Source organism: Salvelinus sp. IW2-2015, linkage group LG16, assembly GCF_002910315.2.
Source record: "Salvelinus sp. IW2-2015 linkage group LG16, ASM291031v2, whole genome shotgun sequence".
In the NCBI taxonomy this organism is placed as follows: Eukaryota; Metazoa; Chordata; class Actinopteri; order Salmoniformes; family Salmonidae; genus Salvelinus; species Salvelinus sp. IW2-2015.
The window spans coordinates 16,209,683-16,228,614 of NC_036856.1; the positions used below are offsets into that span (position 1 = coordinate 16,209,683).

At 43.1% G+C, this 18,932-nt stretch overlaps 2 protein-coding genes across 3 annotated transcripts in view; one reads left to right on the forward strand and one right to left on the reverse strand.

Moving 5' to 3' along the window:
• LOC111976014 (UBX domain-containing protein 6) overlaps nucleotides 1-7,690 on the forward strand; it is a 19,609-nt gene extending 11,919 nt beyond the window's left edge. The window contains exons 10-11 of the mRNA XM_024004720.3: nucleotides 6,796-6,944; nucleotides 7,050-7,690. Of these exons, the coding sequence (XP_023860488.1) occupies nucleotides 6,796-6,944; nucleotides 7,050-7,175 (275 nt within the window). The 3' untranslated portion in view covers nucleotides 7,176-7,690. The remainder of the gene's footprint in view (nucleotides 1-6,795; nucleotides 6,945-7,049) is intronic.
• An 839-nt stretch (nucleotides 7,691-8,529) lies between these two features.
• On the reverse strand, nucleotides 8,530-18,584 carry chaf1a (chromatin assembly factor 1, subunit A (p150)). Of its 2 annotated transcripts, XM_024004718.2 has the most exons (17): nucleotides 18,496-18,584; nucleotides 18,289-18,382; nucleotides 15,657-15,707; nucleotides 14,743-15,383; nucleotides 14,528-14,584; nucleotides 14,167-14,411; nucleotides 13,950-14,010; nucleotides 13,751-13,822; nucleotides 13,441-13,658; nucleotides 13,111-13,282; nucleotides 12,495-12,575; nucleotides 12,255-12,359; nucleotides 11,830-12,085; nucleotides 9,879-10,020; nucleotides 9,406-9,733; nucleotides 9,218-9,305; nucleotides 8,530-9,093 (listed from the first exon to the last, which is right to left on the reverse strand). In XM_024004718.2, exons 2-17 carry the CDS (start codon nucleotides 18,353-18,355, stop codon nucleotides 8,978-8,980), a joined length of 2,700 nt encoding a protein of 899 aa, XP_023860486.1. In that variant the 5' UTR covers nucleotides 18,356-18,382; nucleotides 18,496-18,584; the 3' UTR covers nucleotides 8,530-8,977. The 2 variants fall into 2 exon arrangements, with proteins under 2 accessions (XP_023860486.1, XP_023860485.1); XM_024004717.2 differs by having other exon boundaries at nucleotides 18,289-18,583.
• Between the last annotated feature and the right edge of the window lie 348 nt (nucleotides 18,585-18,932).

Genomic DNA, 18,932 nt, shown 5'->3' on the forward strand with positions numbered 1-18,932 from the left:
TGACATTTAATCCTAGTAAAAATGTCCTGTCTTAGGTAGTTAGGATCACCACTTTATTTTAAGAATGTGAAATGTCAGAATGATAGTAGAGAATTATTTATTTCAGCTTTTATTTCTTTCATCACATTCCCAGTGGGTCAGAAGTTTACTTACACTCAATTAGTATTTGGGTAGCATTGCGTTTACATTGTTTAACTTGGGTCAAAATGTTTCGGGTAGCCTTCACACAAGCTTCCCACAATACGTTGGGTGTATTTATTTGGCCCAATCCTCCTGACAGAGCTGGTGTAACTGAGTCAGGTTTGTCGGCTCCTTGCTCGCACACACGCTTTTCAGTTCTGCCCCAAATGTTCTATATGATTGAGGTCAGGGCTTTGTGATGGCCACTCCAATACCTTGACTTTGTTGTCCTTAAGCCATTTTGCCACAACTTTGGAAGTATGCTTGGGATCATTGTCCATTTGGAAGACCCATTTGCGACGATGCTTTAAACTTCCTGACTGATGTCTTGAGAATGTTGCTTCAATATATCCACATCTATTTTGTGAAGTGCACCAGTCCCTCCTGCAGCAAAGCACCCCCACAACATGATACTGCCACCCCATGCTCACGGTTGGATGGTGTTCTTCGGCTTGCAAGCATCCTTTTTTTCCTCCAAACATAACGATGGTCATTATGGCCAACAGTTCTATTTTTGTTTCATCAGACCAGAGGACATTTTCTCCAAAAGGTACAATTTTTTGTCCCCATGTGCAGTTGCAAACCGTAGTCTGGCTTTTTTTTGGCGGTTTTGGAGCAGTGGCTTCTTCCTTGCTGAGCAGCCTTTTCAGGTTATGTCGATATAGGACTCGTTTTACTGTGGATATAGATACTTTTGTACCTGTTTCCTCCAGAATCTTCACAAGGTCCTTTGCTGTTGTTCGGGATTGATTTGCACTTTTTGCACCAAAGTACGTTCATTTCTAGGAGACAGAACGCGTCTCCTTCTGAGTGGCATGACGGCTGCGTGGTCCCACGGTGTTTATACTTGCGTACTATTGTTTGTAAAGATGAATGTGGTACCTTCAGGCGTTTGAAATTGCTCCCAAGGATGAACCAGACTTGTGGAGGTCTACAATTGTTTTTTTTATGAGGTCTTGGCTGATTTCTTTTTGATTTTCCATGATGTCAAGCAGGAGGCACTGAGTTTGAAGGTAGGCCTTGAAATAAATCCACAGGTAACACCTCCAATTGACTCAAATGATGTCAATTAGCCTATCAGAAGCTTCTAAAGCCATGGCATCATTTCTGGAATTTTTACAAGCTGTTTAAAGGCACAGTCAACTTAGTGTATGTAAACTTCTGACCCATTGGAATTGTGATAAGTGAAATAATCTGTCTGTAAAACACTGTTGGAAAATTACTTGTCATGCTCAAAGTAGATGTCTAACCGACTTAACAAACTATAGTTTTGGCAACAAGAAATTTGTGGAGTGGTTGAAAAACGAGTTTTAATGAGGCCAACCTAAGTGTATGGTAAACTTCCGACTTCAACTGTATGTGCAAAATGGATTATTGACAATGAAAACGGTGGGACTCTTGTTCCCTTGTCATATAATTGCTACATTTACTATCAAAATAGTTTTCCAGATTGCATCTTCGACGACACACAACAAAAAGCGACGCAAATATGGGATTGAGACAACCTGATTCAATTTGGATCCCAATACAAAACCAGTGAGAACCACTGCTATAAGTGGTACCCGGGATAATAATTGCGGATTCATCTTGCCTTCCAAGGGAGAGTGAAGAGTTCCTGGTGCTGATGGAGCATGACCCGGAGGCCCTGGAGGTGATGAAGGAGAGTATGGACCGGCTGCAAAGGGGAGAGCCAGTCAGAGCCCAGCTGGACCACCAGCCCCAGACCTTCAGACCCTCCCCAACGCCATGCGTTTCGAACTACCCCCAGAGTTTCTACAACCTCACTGCAGAGGAGCTCAAGAGGGAGCAGCAGCAAAAGTATGGACAACTCACTGATGGCACTGATACTCTTGTATTTATTGTGTAAGGTACACTCCATTAGTGCAAATGACATGTGTATTATTGTTGGGTGGTTTGTTCCAGTTATGACAATTTTGTTTGTAAGATAAAGTCATGGTGGTTGTGTGTGGTATTCAGGAGCGAGGCGGTGGAGAAGAACGCCATGCTGCGTACCAAGGCCATGCGGGAGAGAGAGGAGCAGAGGGAGAGGAGGAAATACAACTACACCCTGCTGAGATACGACTGCCTGAGGGAAACATACTGCAGGGTCTGTATCTGCCAGCAGACACCTACTTTAATGTGATAAGCAGAAATAGAGTTTTAAAATATATATATTTTATTTCACCTTTATTTAACCAGATAGGCTAGTTGAGAACAAGTTTCTATTTACAAGTGCGACCTGGGTAAGATAAAGCAAAGCAGTGCGACAAACAACAACACAGTTACACATGGAATAAACAAGCGTACAGTCAATAACACAATAGAAAAAAAGAAAGTGTGCAAATGGCGTGAGAGGTAAGGCAATAAATAGGCCATAGTAGCGAAGTAATTACAATTTAGCAAATTAACACTGGAGCGATAGATGTGCAGATGATGATGTGCAAGTAGAAATACTGGTGTGCAAAAGAGCAGAAAAGTAAATAACAACATATGGGGATGAGGTAGGTAGATTGGATGGGCTGCGTTCAGCTGCAGCGATCAGGTTAGCTGCTCAGATAGCTGATGTTTAAAGTTAGTGGGGGAAATATAAGTCTCCAGCTTCAGCGACTTTTGCAATTCGTTCCAGTCATTGGCAGCAGAGAACTGGAAGGAAAGTCGGCAAAAGGAGGTTTGTTGCTTTGGGGATGACCGTGAGATATACCTGCTGAAGCGCTGCTCGGGTGGGTGTTGTTATCGTGACCAGTGAGCTGAGATAAGGCGGAGCTTTACCTAGCATAGACTTATAGGAAATGACCTGGAGCCAGTGGGTCTGGCGACGAATATGTAGCGAGGGCCATCTGACTAGAGCATACAGGTTGCAGTGGTGGGTGGTATAAGGGGCTTTGGTGACAAAACGGATGGCACTGTGATAGACCGTACCAGTCAAGTTTGGACACACCTACTCATTCAAGGGTTTTTCTTTATTTTTACTATTTTCTACATTGTAGAATAATAGTGAAGACATCAAAACTATGAAATAACACATATGGAATAATATAGTGACTAAAAAAGTGTTAAATAAAACATTTTTTATATTTGAGGTCTTCAAAGTAGTCACCCTTTGCATTGATGACATCTTTGTACACTCTTGGCAATCTCTCAACCAGCTTCATGAGGTGGTCACCTGGAAGCCATTAAAATTAACGGGTGTGCATTGTTAATTTGTGGAATTTATTTCCTTAATACGTTTGAGCCAATCAGTTGTGACAAGGTAGGGGTGGTATACAGAAGATGGCCCTATTTGGTAAAAGACCAAGTCCATATTATGGCAAGAACATCTCAAATAAGCAAAGCGAAACGACAGTCCATGAAGGTCAGTCAATCCAGAACATTTCAGGAACTTTGAAAGTTTCTTCAAGAGCGTTGGGCCAGTAACCGAAAAGTTGTTAGATCGAATCCCCGAGCTGACAAGGTAAAAATCTGTTGTTCTGCCCCTGAACAAGGCAGTTAACCCACTGTTCCTAGGCCATCATTGTAAATAAGAATTTGTTCTTAACTGACTTGCCTAGTTAAATAAAGGTAAAATAAAAAAGTGCAGTTGCAAAAACCATCACGCTATGATGAAACTGGCTCTCATGAGGACTGGCACAGGAAAGGAAGACCCAGAGTTACCTCTGCTGCAGAGGATAAGTTCATTAGTTACTAGCCTCAGATTGCAGCCCAAATAAATGCTTCAGAGTTCAAGTAACAGACACATCTCAACATCATCTATTCAGGGGAGATTGCGAGAATCAGGCCTACATGGTCAAATTCCTGCAAAGAAACGACTACTAAAAGACACATAATAAGAGACTTGCTTGGGCCAAGAAACACGAGCAATGGACATTAGACCGGTGGAAATCTGTCCTTTGGTCTGAGTCCAAATTTTAACTTTTTTGTTTCCAACCGCTGTGTCTTTGTGAGATGCAGAGTAGGTGAATGGATGATCTCCGTATGTGTAGTTCCCACCTTGAAGCATTGAGGTGTGGAGGTGCTTTGCTGGTGGCACGTTTGTGATTTATTTAGAATTCAAGGCATACTTAACCAGCATGGCTACAACAGCATTCTGCAGTGATACGCCATCCCATCTGGTTTGCACTTAGTGGGACTGTCATTTGTTTTTCAACATGACAATGACCCCAAAAACAAACCCACAGGCTGTGTAAAGGCTATTTTACCAAGAAGGAGAGTGATGGAGTGCTGCATCAGATGACCTGGCCTCCACAATCACCTGACCTCAATCCAATTGAAATGGTTTGGGATGAGTTGGACCGCAGAGCAAAGGAAAGCAGCCAAGAAGTGCTCAGCATATGTGGGAACMCCTTCAAGACTATTGGAAAAGCATTCCTCATGAAGCTGGTTGAGAGAATGCCAAGAGTATGCAAAGCTGTCATCAAGGCAAAGGGTGGCTACTTTGAAGAATCTCAAATATAAAATATACACTGCTCAAAAAAATAAAGGGAACACTTAAACAACACAATGTAACTCCAAGTCAATCACACTTCTGTGAAATCAAACTGTCCCACTTAGGAAGCAACACTGATTGACAATAAATTTCACATGCTGTTGTGCAAATGGAATAGACAAAAGGTGGAAATTATAGGCAATTAGCAAGACACCCAATAAAGGAGTGGTTCTGCAGGTGGTGACCACAGACCACTTCTCAGTTCCTATGCTTCCTGGCTGATGTTTTGGTCACTTTTGAATGCTGGCGGTGCTTTCACTCTAGTGTAGCATGAGACGGAGTCTACAACCCACACAAGTGGCTCAGGTAGTGCAGCTCATCAATGCGAGCTGTGGCAAGAAGGTTTGCTGTGTCTGTCAGCGTAGTGTCCAGAGCATGGAGGCGCTACCAGGAGACAGGCCAGTACATCAGGAGACGTGGAGGAGGCCGTAGGAGGGCAACAACCCAGCAGCAGGACAGCTACCTCCGCCTTGTGCAAGGAGGAGCAGGTGGAGCACTGCCAGAGCCCTGCAAAATGACCTCCAGCAGGCCACAAATGTGCATGTGTCTGCTCAAACGGTCAGAAACAGACTCCATAAGGGTGGTATGAGGGCCCGACGTCCACAGGTAGGGGTTGTGCTTACAGCCCAACACCGTGCAGGACGTTTGGCATTTGCCAGAGAACACCAAGATTGGCAATGCTCTTCCACAGATGAAAGCAGGTTCACACTGAGCACATGTGACAGACGTGACAGAGTCTGGAGACGCCGTGGAGAACGTTCTGCTGCCTGCAACATCCTCCAGCATGACCGGTTTGGCGTGGGTCAGTCATGGTGTGGGTGGCATTTCTTTGGGGGCCGCACAGCCCTCCATGTGCTCGCCAGAGGTAGCCTGACTGCCATTAGGTACCGAGATGAGATCCTCAGACCCCTTGTGAGACCATATGCTGGTGCGGTTGGCCCTGGTTCTTTCTAATGCAAGACAATGCTAGACCTCATGTGGCTGGAGTGTGTCAGCAGTTCCTGCAAGAGGAAGGCATTGATGCTATGGACTGGCCCGCCCGTTTCCCAGACCTGAATCCAATTGAGCACATCTGGGACAACATGTCTCGCTCGATCCACCAACGCCACGTTGCACCACAGACTGTCCAGGAGTTGGCGGATGCTTTAGTCCAGGTCTGGAAGGAGATCCCTCAGGAGACCATCCGCCACCTCATCAGGAGCATGCCCAGGCATTGTAGGGAGGTCAATAAGGCACGTGGAGGCCACACACACTACTGAGCCTCATTTTGACTTGTTTTAAGGACATTACATCAAAGTTGGATCAGCCTGTAGTGTGGTTTTCCACTTTAATTTTGAGTGTGACTCCAAATCCAGACCTCCATGGGTTGATAAATTTGATTTACATTGATCATTTTTGTGTGATTTTGTTGTCAGCACATTCAACGATGTAAAGAAAAAGGTATTTAATAAGAATATTTCATTCAGATCTAGGATGTGTTATTTTAGTGTTCCCTTTATTTTTTGGAGCAGTGTATTTTGATTTAACTTTTTGGGTTACTACATGATTCCATAGCTTTSATGTCTTCACTATTATTCTACAATGTAGAAAATAGTAAAAATTAAGAAAAACCCTTGAATTAGATGTGTTCAAACTTTTTACTTGTACTGTATAAACATTTGAGCAAAGAATGTTTAGGGTTTCCAACAGCTGGTGTACTGTAGGTGTTCACCAGTCAAATGCATTGGGGTGCTTCTAACATGACACTGACAATCATTCTTAGATTAATTTGGCAGTAGGACTCGTAGCTCTGTGAACCTTAATTGCACAAAACTCACAAACTGCATTACAATGTAACTTCCATAGTCCGTTGGCGAATCAGCTTGAACAAAGTGAGGTGTAGGATCACTGATCTACAAATAGTATTCCTGACAAATAATAGGTTTTGTGCGATTTAAGATTTGCAGTTAGGCGTCCCCTGGCTTAGGCGATTCCCCCCAAACTCACATGCACAACCAGACATTGATTGGAGACCGCTTGGGTCAAATACAGAACATTTAGTAGAATTTTCTACCTGCAGCAACGCTAGTGGATAATGCTGTAAATACCGGTAAAAGCACAGTGCCTCCATTTTCACATTTTTTGCCCTTCAGGCACCTTCCTGGCCTGGGACAAGGTGTCTGTGCTCTTCCAGTTTGTGCGGGACTCCCTGGTGGACGGCTGGCAGCCCTTTGAGCTGGTGGCGCCAGGAGGACACAAACTCAGGGAGGCCCAAGAGTTGGCCCTGAATGAATGTAGCCTGGTAAGCAGACATTTTTTCAGAAAATGTAAATATCAGGCAAAATAAGCAATGCAATCAATTTACTTTTGTTGTACAAAGGTGCTGACTAATGCCTCTCTCTCGGAGGTCCCTGCTGTTCTGCTGACATTTTCTTGGGATGCCGCAGTGCAAGCGGACATTTCTGCTGCCGTTGGAAAGGGTCCTGCACTCCTCAAGCCAGAGCTACTGAAGAATATTCGAACCCTTGGCTGAACTGTCCCTGCAGGTTGGAGATGACACCTTCATCCCCAAACCACATTTCAAAGGCTGTAGAAATACACAACTAATCCTTTAAAGGAAACAATAACAGGGGTTTCTAAAGAGGAGACATGCCATGCAGTGTTTTTTTGTATTGTACCTTGAATGTAGGATGATCTGAAATGGCTCCCTTACTCCCACAGAGCTCAGCATGGTATGAGATCCTGTTGTCAGTGTCACCCTTCTGCTCCGCTTCAACGTGCATCCTGCTTACGCAACAAATACTGACATACAATACTAGCTTTACATATGAGCGAATGGGTGATGGAGACCAGACTGGTTGTTGAGTGGTAAGGTTTCAGTTGCTGCTTTTGTGAGCCAGACTAGCGGTGGACCACAATGTTTAACGGTTAAGCTATTTTATTTAAGAGAACTTGTATTCTATTTGACCTCACTAACACTAAGGTTACAGCAGCAAGCATTAAGTTATACCAGTACCTTAAAAGTGAAGGTTACTGGACAGAGCTCCTGATGTTAACTTTATTGAATGAGGGTTTTGTAAGTCATTCAATTGAGTAATTTCCTAAACTATCAATAATGTGATTTGATTTCAGCAGCATGGAAATCTGTGATAGTGGTGGTTGTTTTTGGTTGGTTTGTACTGTATGTAACCAACAACGGATTTTTTTTGCTGAGGCTTATCCCAGGTGATGGCTGGAATGACAACCTACCTCTCCTCACAGCATGTCCACTGCTTCTGTATGCGTTCAGGCGTAACCTCCTATGTTTCAGTTCAGTCCGGACATGAACAGCAGCAATTAGCAAATGTACTAAGAAATGTTTTCCTAACCTTGTTTAAGAATAACWAAAAAATTAAGGTCTAGGTATCAAAGCTCAGTCATGTTGTTTTGCTTTTAAACCTGCCTGTAATAAAGATGAAGGTTGCATCAAGATATTGCTGTATCCCCCATAAAAAAGAAACATTTAGGATTTGCAAATGGCTGCACATAAAGCATGTTCATTTTTAAATAATGCTTTATTTAAAGAAATTGAGACACCTTAAATCATACCTGCAAACTGCAACAGTTGTGACAGGAGAGCATTCTCTGCCACAAAAATGTAAGGCAAACCGCAATGTTTTTAATATTGGACAGCCATTTACTATTCCACCTCAACCATTATTAACACAAAATAGAGGTTTAGAATAGTACAATAAGCACTACGTTAGCAGCCTGAAAGACATCAGCACTTGCCATATTGAATGAAACCCATTAACTAAACATGAAGTACTTCCTGAAAGGATGGATGAGTGGTAGCGTGTTGATAAAGGGATCCAGATAAGGCAGGGGGAGGGCATATAAAAGTGCAGTACATTTAATCATTATTTATTTTTAATTAATTCAACCAGTTCAAGTATATATTTTTTTTAACAAATACATATATAAAAGTTACTGGGCCTACGGTGAAGCAGACAGCAACTACTTCAGTGGGCACTGGTCCACCCAATCGGCTGTGGTAGAAGAGCCTTGACTGTCTGAGCCATCTCCAACTCCTCACCAAGCAAAGACATCCATATAAACATGTCTGACATTCCAACTGAACCAAGTAATGAATGGTTTAACARTGGAACAAAATACACCAATGAGTTTCTTTGTCAGACACTTTCCTTTTCACAGGCACTGTCTGGTACTTAACGGAGCAGAGAGGGGTTGTAATACCGTGTGGGTGGCATGTGTGCCACTACCAGTGTGTTATCTTGATTGAAGACCTGATTCTATTTCTGACAAACGCACACACCCAGAGTCAGGGGGCAGTCCTTAGGCCAGGGTGGGAGTGGCCCGAGGCAAGAAGAGAGCAGCTGTGTCAGAGGGGGTCACCTCCATTTGTTCTGTGCTCTCGTTCTCTGTGGGGGAGGTATCTTTTCTGGAAGATCCTGCAGAGTAAGGCATTCAATGTCAATGCCTCCCCTCCTAGAAATATCTAGGACAAACTATTACCCTGTCTCTCAATTCCACTTAACTCCTGTCTAAAGGCAGACCATATGCCAGGAAACTGACCTTTCTGTGTGCTGATTATGACACAGTCTGCTTCATCCTCATCTTCCTCTGTGTCTGCCTGGAACCCATCTGTCTTCATCGCCTCCGCCTTAAAGAAAGGAGTACTCATTAGAATCTGACATAACAGTCAAAGCAATAGGATCAGAACAAAGCAACTTCATATGAAGATTTCACCAGACGTGTCCAACCTGCTCAGGGTCGGCAGCCTTCTTCATGAACTTGGTGATGGACATGCTGCCGGCACTCTTCCTCTTGTTGGAGGAGGGGGTCTTGGAGGATGGCGTGTGGGACGGCTGGTGGGTGGTTGGGGAGTTGCCCTGTGAGCCTGTGGCCACTGGGGCCTCTTCACGGGGCACATGGGTCCCTGAAGTGAGGTAGTTCCACTGGCAGGGTACAGGGAGGGCCTCCTGGAGGAAGCGAGCCAGGACGTCTGATTTGACGTACCAGCAGCAGCGTCTGAAGGCTGAGCGCTTCTCATACACAGCATTCCCCTTGATAAGGCGCTTTAGACGGATCCTAGAGCAGAAGCAGATGGGAGACCATTTCAGTAATGAAAAATGTATACTTTCATAAAGCATCTGCACAAGTTTAATAATGACCGTACATGACTTGACTAATTCTGTAAAATAGCAAGCGTTGAGWAAATCAGGTTTGAAGTCACCTGGTGGGGATGTTGTCTCCTGAGTTCTGAGGGCTGGAGATGGGCGAGGTCGACTGCTGGCGACAAAACACCTGGAACTCTGTGATGATCACCTTATTACTGTTCACATTTCCATGTAGCAGGGGCAACAACTGGAACAGCACTGAAGATATGGTTTGGGAAGGGAGATGGGAAGGTTTTTTAAAACACATTCTACATCTAGGCTTATTCACGCAAGGTTTGGGCAAAAGGTGCCATTCAATATGAACAGATACTCCCTCAGGCAGCTATTGAGCAACTCAGGTCAGCCATGAAGAGTGTTGACAGTTCACAATCACTTGTAGCACAGTAAATACTAAGTAAATACTTCGATGACGCATATAAAGCTGGTCTGAAAACAATACAGATCTCTTATGTGATTGTGAATGGTCTTTAGTTTAGATGTCTCCCTTGCAGTCTAGACAGCTATCAATAAGTGCTTCATGATGAGTACAGGTACATCTCATATCAGTCTCGGGTGTTACATCCATCACCACAATCAAAAGATAGATTTTGGTGTAGACCAGCGGTGTCAAACTCTTTRTGCCCCGTGGGCCGCTTTCGGTCTTTAACGAGGTCAGGAGGGCCACACTAAAGATGGGTTATATTTCCTTGCCATCAATTTATTTGCCATCAAAATTTGCTAAAAGATCTATCCCTTTGTATTTTATTTCAATTCTCCCTGACTGTCTAGCTTTGTTTTGGTGATTGTTACCAAGCGGACAGAGTAATTATCATTATCACAATAAAAATTCCTCACAGTTTCGATTTGGTTTTAGTCATTTCAATGTAGATTGAGTTCATTCCCCCCAGGAAAAACCTATGCATGTTTTACACCCTTGGTGTAGACATAAATGCATGCTGGAGTCAGTCAGTGCTCAGGTAACTACAGTTTGACCATTCAGAGCTACTCAAAAAATGTCAGCCAAAACTAACCATGTCTCCATCGGTATGACTTTTCCAAGTTAAACCGTATAAAAAAATTGTTTTAATCACAACAGCTGTGATGGAAACAAGAAGTTTTGGTACAATTTATAAATGCAGACAGATCATTTGTTCGTTACACATTGTAGGATCTTTTTGTCTGTAAAATGTATTACGCGGGAAATGGCAGTGGAAATGCCTTTATGTGAAAATATTGATATAACAATCATCATATCGAAGTAAACTTGTAGTCACGCGATGATATGGTGTGTTTTCCTCCCACTACAACATGGGAAACCATTTATTAGACTACAAACTAAATCAGTTCTGATGAACTTCAGTGGTGAAACTGCACAGTGATCTTGATGCTCCTTTCCAATAATAATGTCATCATGTAGACTAGCCTACCTGCAGTGTATCTGTGAGCTGTTGGCTAGAGTGCACGTGCCACGACCAGAGTAGCACATTTGCTAATTAACACAACAGTATGTGACAAAACTATCAGTAGAGTTGAAAGTGCGATGGAAACACACAGAACTTTAGATTTGTATTCGGTACATGAAAACTAACACGAAAAKGTACATTGTGTGCACTACGTCATCATGCACATACTTTTATCTGCAACAAGTCTGTTTGGTGGAAACACCACAAGTGGGAAAATGCACATTTTCTTCATGCGTATTTTAGAATATTCTTATGAAAATCTGTAGCCAATTGGATGGAAACCTCGCTAGTGACACTATTCGAACAGCACATGGCTCAACCAAATTACCAATGTACATCATTCTGTAAGAACTCAGATAGGCATATCAAAGACAAGCACACCTGGTCAGTTTTTCCATGCAAACCAAGACCTACATTTCATCACGGTTCAGTCAGTAAAACATGACTCAGATGATCACTTAGAGGTGACATGGCTAACCTAAAAGGTTCTAAAAGACAATACTGCAGAGACAAAAGAACTCCGCTTACCTGCGTGATGTTCCCCCAGGCATAAGAATGTACTCACGCTGCTCATCTTCTTGTAGTTTCTGTTGCAGTTTCTGTGTGTTGTCCTCTGGGGTGGAGGACTCTGGCTTGGGCAGGGGTTCCAGCAGGCACACCGCAAACTGCTGCAAGAGCTCCAGATGGGGACCCTGTCCCTCCCACACACAGCCCCTCACCACAGCCTCTAGCACCTTAACCTTCTTCTTGGCCATCAGCTCATCCCACTCCCGGGCCTTCAGCTTCTGACGCACCTTCTGCTTCTCTGGGTCGCCACCCTCCTGGAATCACACCACAGGGATAGGAGCAATTAAGTGTGCTAAAAATAAGCRGTGGATAATGTCTCCACCTCTTACAATGTAAAGCACGTCAATCATTAGTCAAACCAGTCCACTGGAAAAGAACAGTAAATAAAGACATGAATACGGAATGACGGGCAATTGAAAGTACCTCTTCCTCCAATGCCCCCTCCCCGTCTGATAGGTATCCATGTGGTACGAAGAAACCATCCTCATCATCGTCATCATTTTCACCTCCATCATTATCATTATCCTCCTGCAAAAACAAGAGTCGGTTTAGGTCCTCACAATCAGCTAGAATGATTCAGTTTGCAACAATGAGCTAATCTTGATATCAAACAGAACGGAGCATCAAAAGCTGTGACAGAAGTGTATTGAAAAAGAGACCTACCCCTTCACTGTGTGACAGGGACTCTCCTGGCTCCTCTTCCTCCCACTCCTCATCACTGTCCACCTCATAATCCAACAGGTCCTAGAGGAAACAGACTTTAGTCCTACATAGAAAGCGCATGAAACATGGAAGTCACAAAACAACTGACATCACCACCAGTTAGGGCTGGAAATTACCAGGGACCTCACGATATGATATCACAAAACTTAGGAGTCGATATGATATGCATTGCAATTATCACAATTCTATATGTATTGCGATTCAATGATTGTGCCCTATATGTCTGCTGCAGAGAGACAAGAGAGCATGACAAAACGAGTTTCGATCAGTCAGGGAAATAAGTGCTGAAAACATGTTGGCTCATTATTTAAAAAGATGGGAACAGGCTATAGGATGAAAAATACCAGAGTTTTGGCGCAGGTACATCTGACTAGCGCTAGCTAACGATACCTACGGTAAAAATAATAATAAAATAAAACAATTACAAATCTAAACCTTGAGTCAAACATGAATATATCGTGATTTGTAACTATCGGTTGTAATATGGCAGAAACTAATAAGTAAAGAAGTGAAAGGATTGAAAAGGATCATGGTCAGAGAATGAGGGAAGCCTCACCTTGTCCTGTCTGAGAGGGCAGCGAGGGGAGATGTGGGGGCTGTTTTTCCTCCACGTGCCCCAGTAGGCAGGCCGGTAGTTCTCACGGAACTGAAGGAGCTTCATGCGGCCGTAGTGCTGCCGGTCAGGCACACCGTCCGGTTTGGGCCCCTCCACCACCGCTATACACTCCCTAAGCAGACAACAGAAATAGGGGCCAACGTCAAAATAGGAGAGTACAGAAAATGGCTTCTTTCCAGTAGGAATCCCTGATTCTTCAGTTTCACAAAAATGTCAAGACTTGAGTAACTCAAGTCACCGCTGATTTTTTTTMGGGTGTGGTGGTCTCACCTCATAGGGTATGTGCTTCTGGCCTTGGTCTGGCCTGATCTGCGGGGCTTATTTCTGGTCCAGTCACTCAGGCCATCCAGGCTTCCATCAGGTTTAGCCAGGTACCTGTCCAGTTCCTCCAGGACCGCCTCCGCACATTGGACTCGGGTCAGCGGCGCCAGACACATGTGCTCCTTTATCTCAAACGGGGCAAACTTTTCACAGGCAGACGCAAGGGTCTGAAGTAGGAGAGACAAAGGTAAGAAATGTTTTACATTAAATGAACACCATTTTGTGTTCTTCTTGTTCAATTCAATCAGAGGAATCTTACCTTTGTGGCCTGCTGGGGAGTCTTGGGTTTCTGTAGAAATCTTGTGATCTCGGCTTTCTCTGCTTTGAGCCTCTGTATAGAAAATGTTAAGATGCATTATCAGGTCTGTTACAATTAAGTGGCAATTGTCAAACTTAAAAATATCAGTGTCAGACATTACATTTAATTTTAGAGAATAGAAACAAAATTATCAACTCACATCCTTCTCTTCTTTCAACCGTTTTTCCTCCTCTTTCTTTCTCTTTTCTTCAAGTTTTGCCCTGGAGGACATTATATGTGAATATGTCAATTGCAAGGATTACATTTGCTTTAATTTWAAAAAAAAKATTCAATCAATTTTTCTAGTCGAGTCAATATAAAAGTAACAAGACATTTCAGATCTGTAGCTAGCTGGTTTTTGATCAAGCAACACTCACTCTTGTTTCGATTTGCGTTGCTCCTCTTTCGCTCTTAATTTCTCTGCTTTTTCCTTTTCCTCTTTCTCCTTTTTCTCTCTTTTTTCACACTCTTCTTTCTTCTTTTTCTCCTTTCTTTCCTTCTCCCGCTCCTCCTTCAGTTTGCGAGCCTCCTCTTTCTTCTTCTCTTTAGCATCTTTAGCCTCCTCCCGCTGCCGCTCTCTCTCTTTGCGCTGGTGTAGCCTCTCCTCTTGCTCCTGCAAACTCTATGGAGAGAAGAAAACACAAATTCCGTTTCAGTGTCTAGATTAAGATGTTTAAATAGGCATTTGGATGCAAAAGTACGCCAAATACTGAATTGACTTATTGCCGCTAATTATACCTTTAAAGATAGTCTTTTCACAGTTTTCTGCTCTATTTTAGGGGTGGTATTTGGCTCCTGTAAAGAGAGAGGAAGAAAGGTAACCTATAGATTTATAATTTTTCATTTCAGAATAGTGATTTGAAAAGTTAACAGGAGCTTGCTGATGTACATTTATTCAAAAATCACTGCTGACATTGAGTGTTTATTGAATTTAATTGCCATTTTGTACTCACTGTGACAGTAGGAGTGTTCTCTGTCTTAGCAGCCTCTGGGGAGCTCTCGGCCGCTGACAGAGAGKTGGTGGATGAAGGAGAAAGCATGGACCCATTCCCATGACTGGACATATCAGCCTCCTCTTGTTCTTCATCCTCCCCCTCTTCTTCTTCCTCCTCCTCTTCCGTGTCAGAACCCTGTGTGGTGTCTAACTGTGAGATGGATCCAGTGCCCCCCCTGTCCTTCTCCTCATCCTTCTGTTCATCCCCCAGCTTGTAGTCTATGGGCTCTGTCTTGGCAGTGTGATCTGTTTTGGTGGCTGTTACAGCACTTAGGGTTTTGCTCAGGTGGTTGTTTTGTGTCTGAGGACACGGGGCAACAATGGGTGTCGCAGGTTGCTGCTTTAAAAGGTCAGTTGAATTGGAGTCCTCAGTGAGATCAATAACTATGCTTTTGGCAGGGGACYCTTGGGTACTGCGACTCATGAATCCATCCAGGGGGCCGCGGCCGTTAACCAGGGCCGGTCCATGGCGCACAGGTAGGGGGGAGCAATCGGATTCATTCTCCCCATCTGAGAGCCCAGGCCGGGAAAGGGTGCAGGTCCTTTTGGGCTCACTGGTCTCCTTGGGCTCTGGGTTTAGACGCTTGAATGGAAGACGAGCTGAGGAGAAAATATCCTTTATCATCACTGATGTTTAAGTTGGACTAAATCTATGTTATATTAACAAATCTTTGGGCAAACAATAATGATAGCTTTGAGTGATAAAGCAAAGACACTAAATTATTATAACAAATTTGATTCATTTGAAATATAATTTACTAAATCAGAATTTCATTGAATTGTTTCAAATAGWTTGATAGCATTATGTATCATCAGTCTCCTTTTGCAAAATAAAACCATCTAATATGCATTCAAAACAACAGATTAACTTACCCTGAACAAGCTTCTTGTTAGCATTGCTGGGTTTGACTTTGCCATCCATACCTGTAACCAAAACAGGGTATGGAAGATGAGACGACAACAATCCCACAAGCATTCTCCTGTCATGAAACATTTTCTGAACAAAAATATAAAATACAACAATTTCAAAAAATTTACCGAGTTACAGTTCATAATGAAATCAGTCAATTTAAATATATTCATTGGGCCCTAATCTATGGATTTCACATGATTTGGAATACAGATATGCATCTGTTGGTAACAGATACCTTAAAAAAAGGTAAGGTCGTAGATCAGAAAACTAGTCAGTATATGGAGTTTGGCGGGAACTGGAACATGCTGTCGCACACGTCAATCCAGAGCATCCCAAAAATGCTCAACAAGTATGTAGGCCATGGAAGAACTGGGACGTTTTCAGCTTCCAGGAAGTGTACAGATACTTGCGATATGGGGTCGTGCATTATCATGCTGAAACATGTGGTGGCTGCAGATGAATGGCATGACAATGGGCCTCAGGATCTCATGACAGTATCTCTGGATTCAAATGGCCATTGATAAAATGCAAATGTGTTTGTTGTCCGTAGCTTATGCCTGCCCATACCATAACACCCCCGCCGCCATGGGGCACTCTGTTCACAACGTTGACATCGGCAAACTGCTCACCCACACAACGGCATACACTCTGTTTGCTATCTGCCCGGTACAGATGAACCTGTGATTCATCCGTGGAGAGCACACTTCTCCAGCAGGCCAGTGGCCATCAAAGTTTAGTATTTGCCTACTGAAGTTGGTTACGACGCTAAACTGCTGTCAGGTCAAGACCCTGGTGAGGACGATGAGCACGCATATGAGCTTCCTGAGACAGTTTCTGACAGTATGTGCAGAAATTCTTTAGTTGTGCAAGCCCAGTTTCATCAACTGTCCAGGTGGCTGGTCTCAGACAATCCCGTAGGTGAAGAAGCCTGATGTGGACGTCCTGGGCTGGTGTGATTACACGCAGTCTGCGGTTGTGAGGCCATTTCGACATACTGCCATATTTTCTAAAATGACCGCCTCGGCTTATGGTAGAGAAATTAACATTAAATTATCTGGTAACAGCTCTGGTGGACATCCCTGCAGTCAGCATGCCAATTGCACGCTCAATCAAAACTTGAGACAGCTGTGGTGTTGTGTGACAAAACTGCACATTTTAGAGTGGCCTTTTAATTGTCCACAGCACAAGGTGCACCAGTGTAATGATTATGCTGTTAAAATCAGATTATTGATATGCCACACCAGTCAGGTGGATGGATTATATTGGCAAAGGAGAAATGCTCACTAACAGGGCTGTTAAACAAATTTGTGCACACAATTTGAGAGAAATAAGATTTGTGCATATGGAAAATGTCTAGGGAATTTTATTTCAGTTGCACAACACGTTGCATTTATATTGTTGTTGTGTAGATGGATTTGTTTTTCAAAGCACTTTTACTTCACTATCAATAATTGCAGTAGTACAATGGCTCCAGCTGCAAACATGTTACCAGTCCCTTTGTTGCATAACACTTACTAGAAGAAAGCATTCAGTGCAGTATCTTTATAAAATGTCCAAAATCAAAAGGACAACCACAAGAATAGCCACTACACATATGACTTAATCACCAACTACTTTATCCCCCACTCAACTGTATTATTGCTATAAGCTGACGTTAGTCCTTTGTTCTTAGTTTACTCATACTGTTAGTTTGACAAATGCATCCAGGTTATTCAAGGACATATGTAATAAATACTTGTCAGTCAACTAGGGAGCAATCAAAAGTTATCTAGACTTGCCACCAACCAAGTAGACGGACAATCGATGCCGTTCAAATATAATTTTTTATCAAGTAGTACAAATTAACTACGAGACGATGGCACAAGTGGTTGGGCAAACCACTGGGAGGTGTTAGCTTTGCTCTCCCGCCATTCGGTGAATCAATCGAAGCCCAGTGCAAAGGCCCGGCTATAGCTAACTTTACACTCATACCGCTGCGGGGAAAGAAGGGGTTGCCTCAAATAAAAACATGCTTGTTTGTTAGCTAAGTTAGATAGCAAGCAAAGTTTGTTACAGTACGATAATGTGTGACTCGATGTCTAATTAAACCACCGAAATCATTGAGTGTTTTGGTTCATATTAGCTAACGTTAGCTAGCTGAAGGCAATGGGGTGTCTAGCTAGCTAGTAAGGTTAGCACCAACTCATCACATCAAAGCCAACTGACGTTAGCTCCCAAGTTGGCTGACTAATGAATTATAAAGATTAACTAAAGGAAACTTCAAGGGTAGCTAGCTAACGTTACATGAAAGCTCACTTTACACTAACCTTTCGAGCGTGGGAATCGTATGAGGGTCTGGCCAACGATAATAACTAAGTGTTAGCTAACTAACCTTACTTGAGGTTAGCTAGTTACAACATGCTACTAGTACAGTAGTTAGCTGGCTAAATACAGCATGCTAGTTAGCTAAACTAGCTAGCTAGACAGAAGTTAGTGTTGACTTGCTATGTGGTCGTAGAGAAATGCAAATCAAACAGTATAAAACTACCTCAGTTAGATAACTAAATAACCAAAACATTTGAAGGTTAAAACATAGCAAAATATCGTCGCTACCTCTCCTCCGTGGAGTGGATGCTAAATACCCGTCCACGGATGGATCTTCCGCCGCCAGCATCACCATCCGAGAACTTCCCTCACTTTTGATATCCTTGTGCGGAAAAGCGTTGCATTAACACAAAACCATATGAAGTAGCAATATTGACAGGTCTTCCAGAGTAACACTAATATCATGCAAATATAACGATGACTGGGTTGTATTACTTTTAAGACTAAGTTAATTTTATTCTAGCGGCATCTCCCACACACTCCCTCTGCCTGGATCCCGTTGCTGCCTCGCGCCCGTCAGTCAGATTTGGCGGGAGCGTGTCGCTGTCCTCACAATCCTTTGCTGATTGGCCAGAACGCTGGATCACTACCCGACCGAAGGGCGGGATCTAGACGTTTTTTTCTGGATATTTTGTCAGTCACTCCTTCTTTTGAGATGTTGTTCTTTATGATAGGTTGCTTTCTCTGTTTTCAAGAGAGTACGATCAGTGATTGGATGTCACTGAATAGTGTCGTGGAACAAAATTCTAATAAAGTTGTGATTGGACAAAGTCACTCAGTGGGTTTAACCAGTAAATACTCTAAACACGTTGACAATCAGAAACGATGTATGTACTATGTAGTAATCAAAACAATCAAATGCATTATTAAAT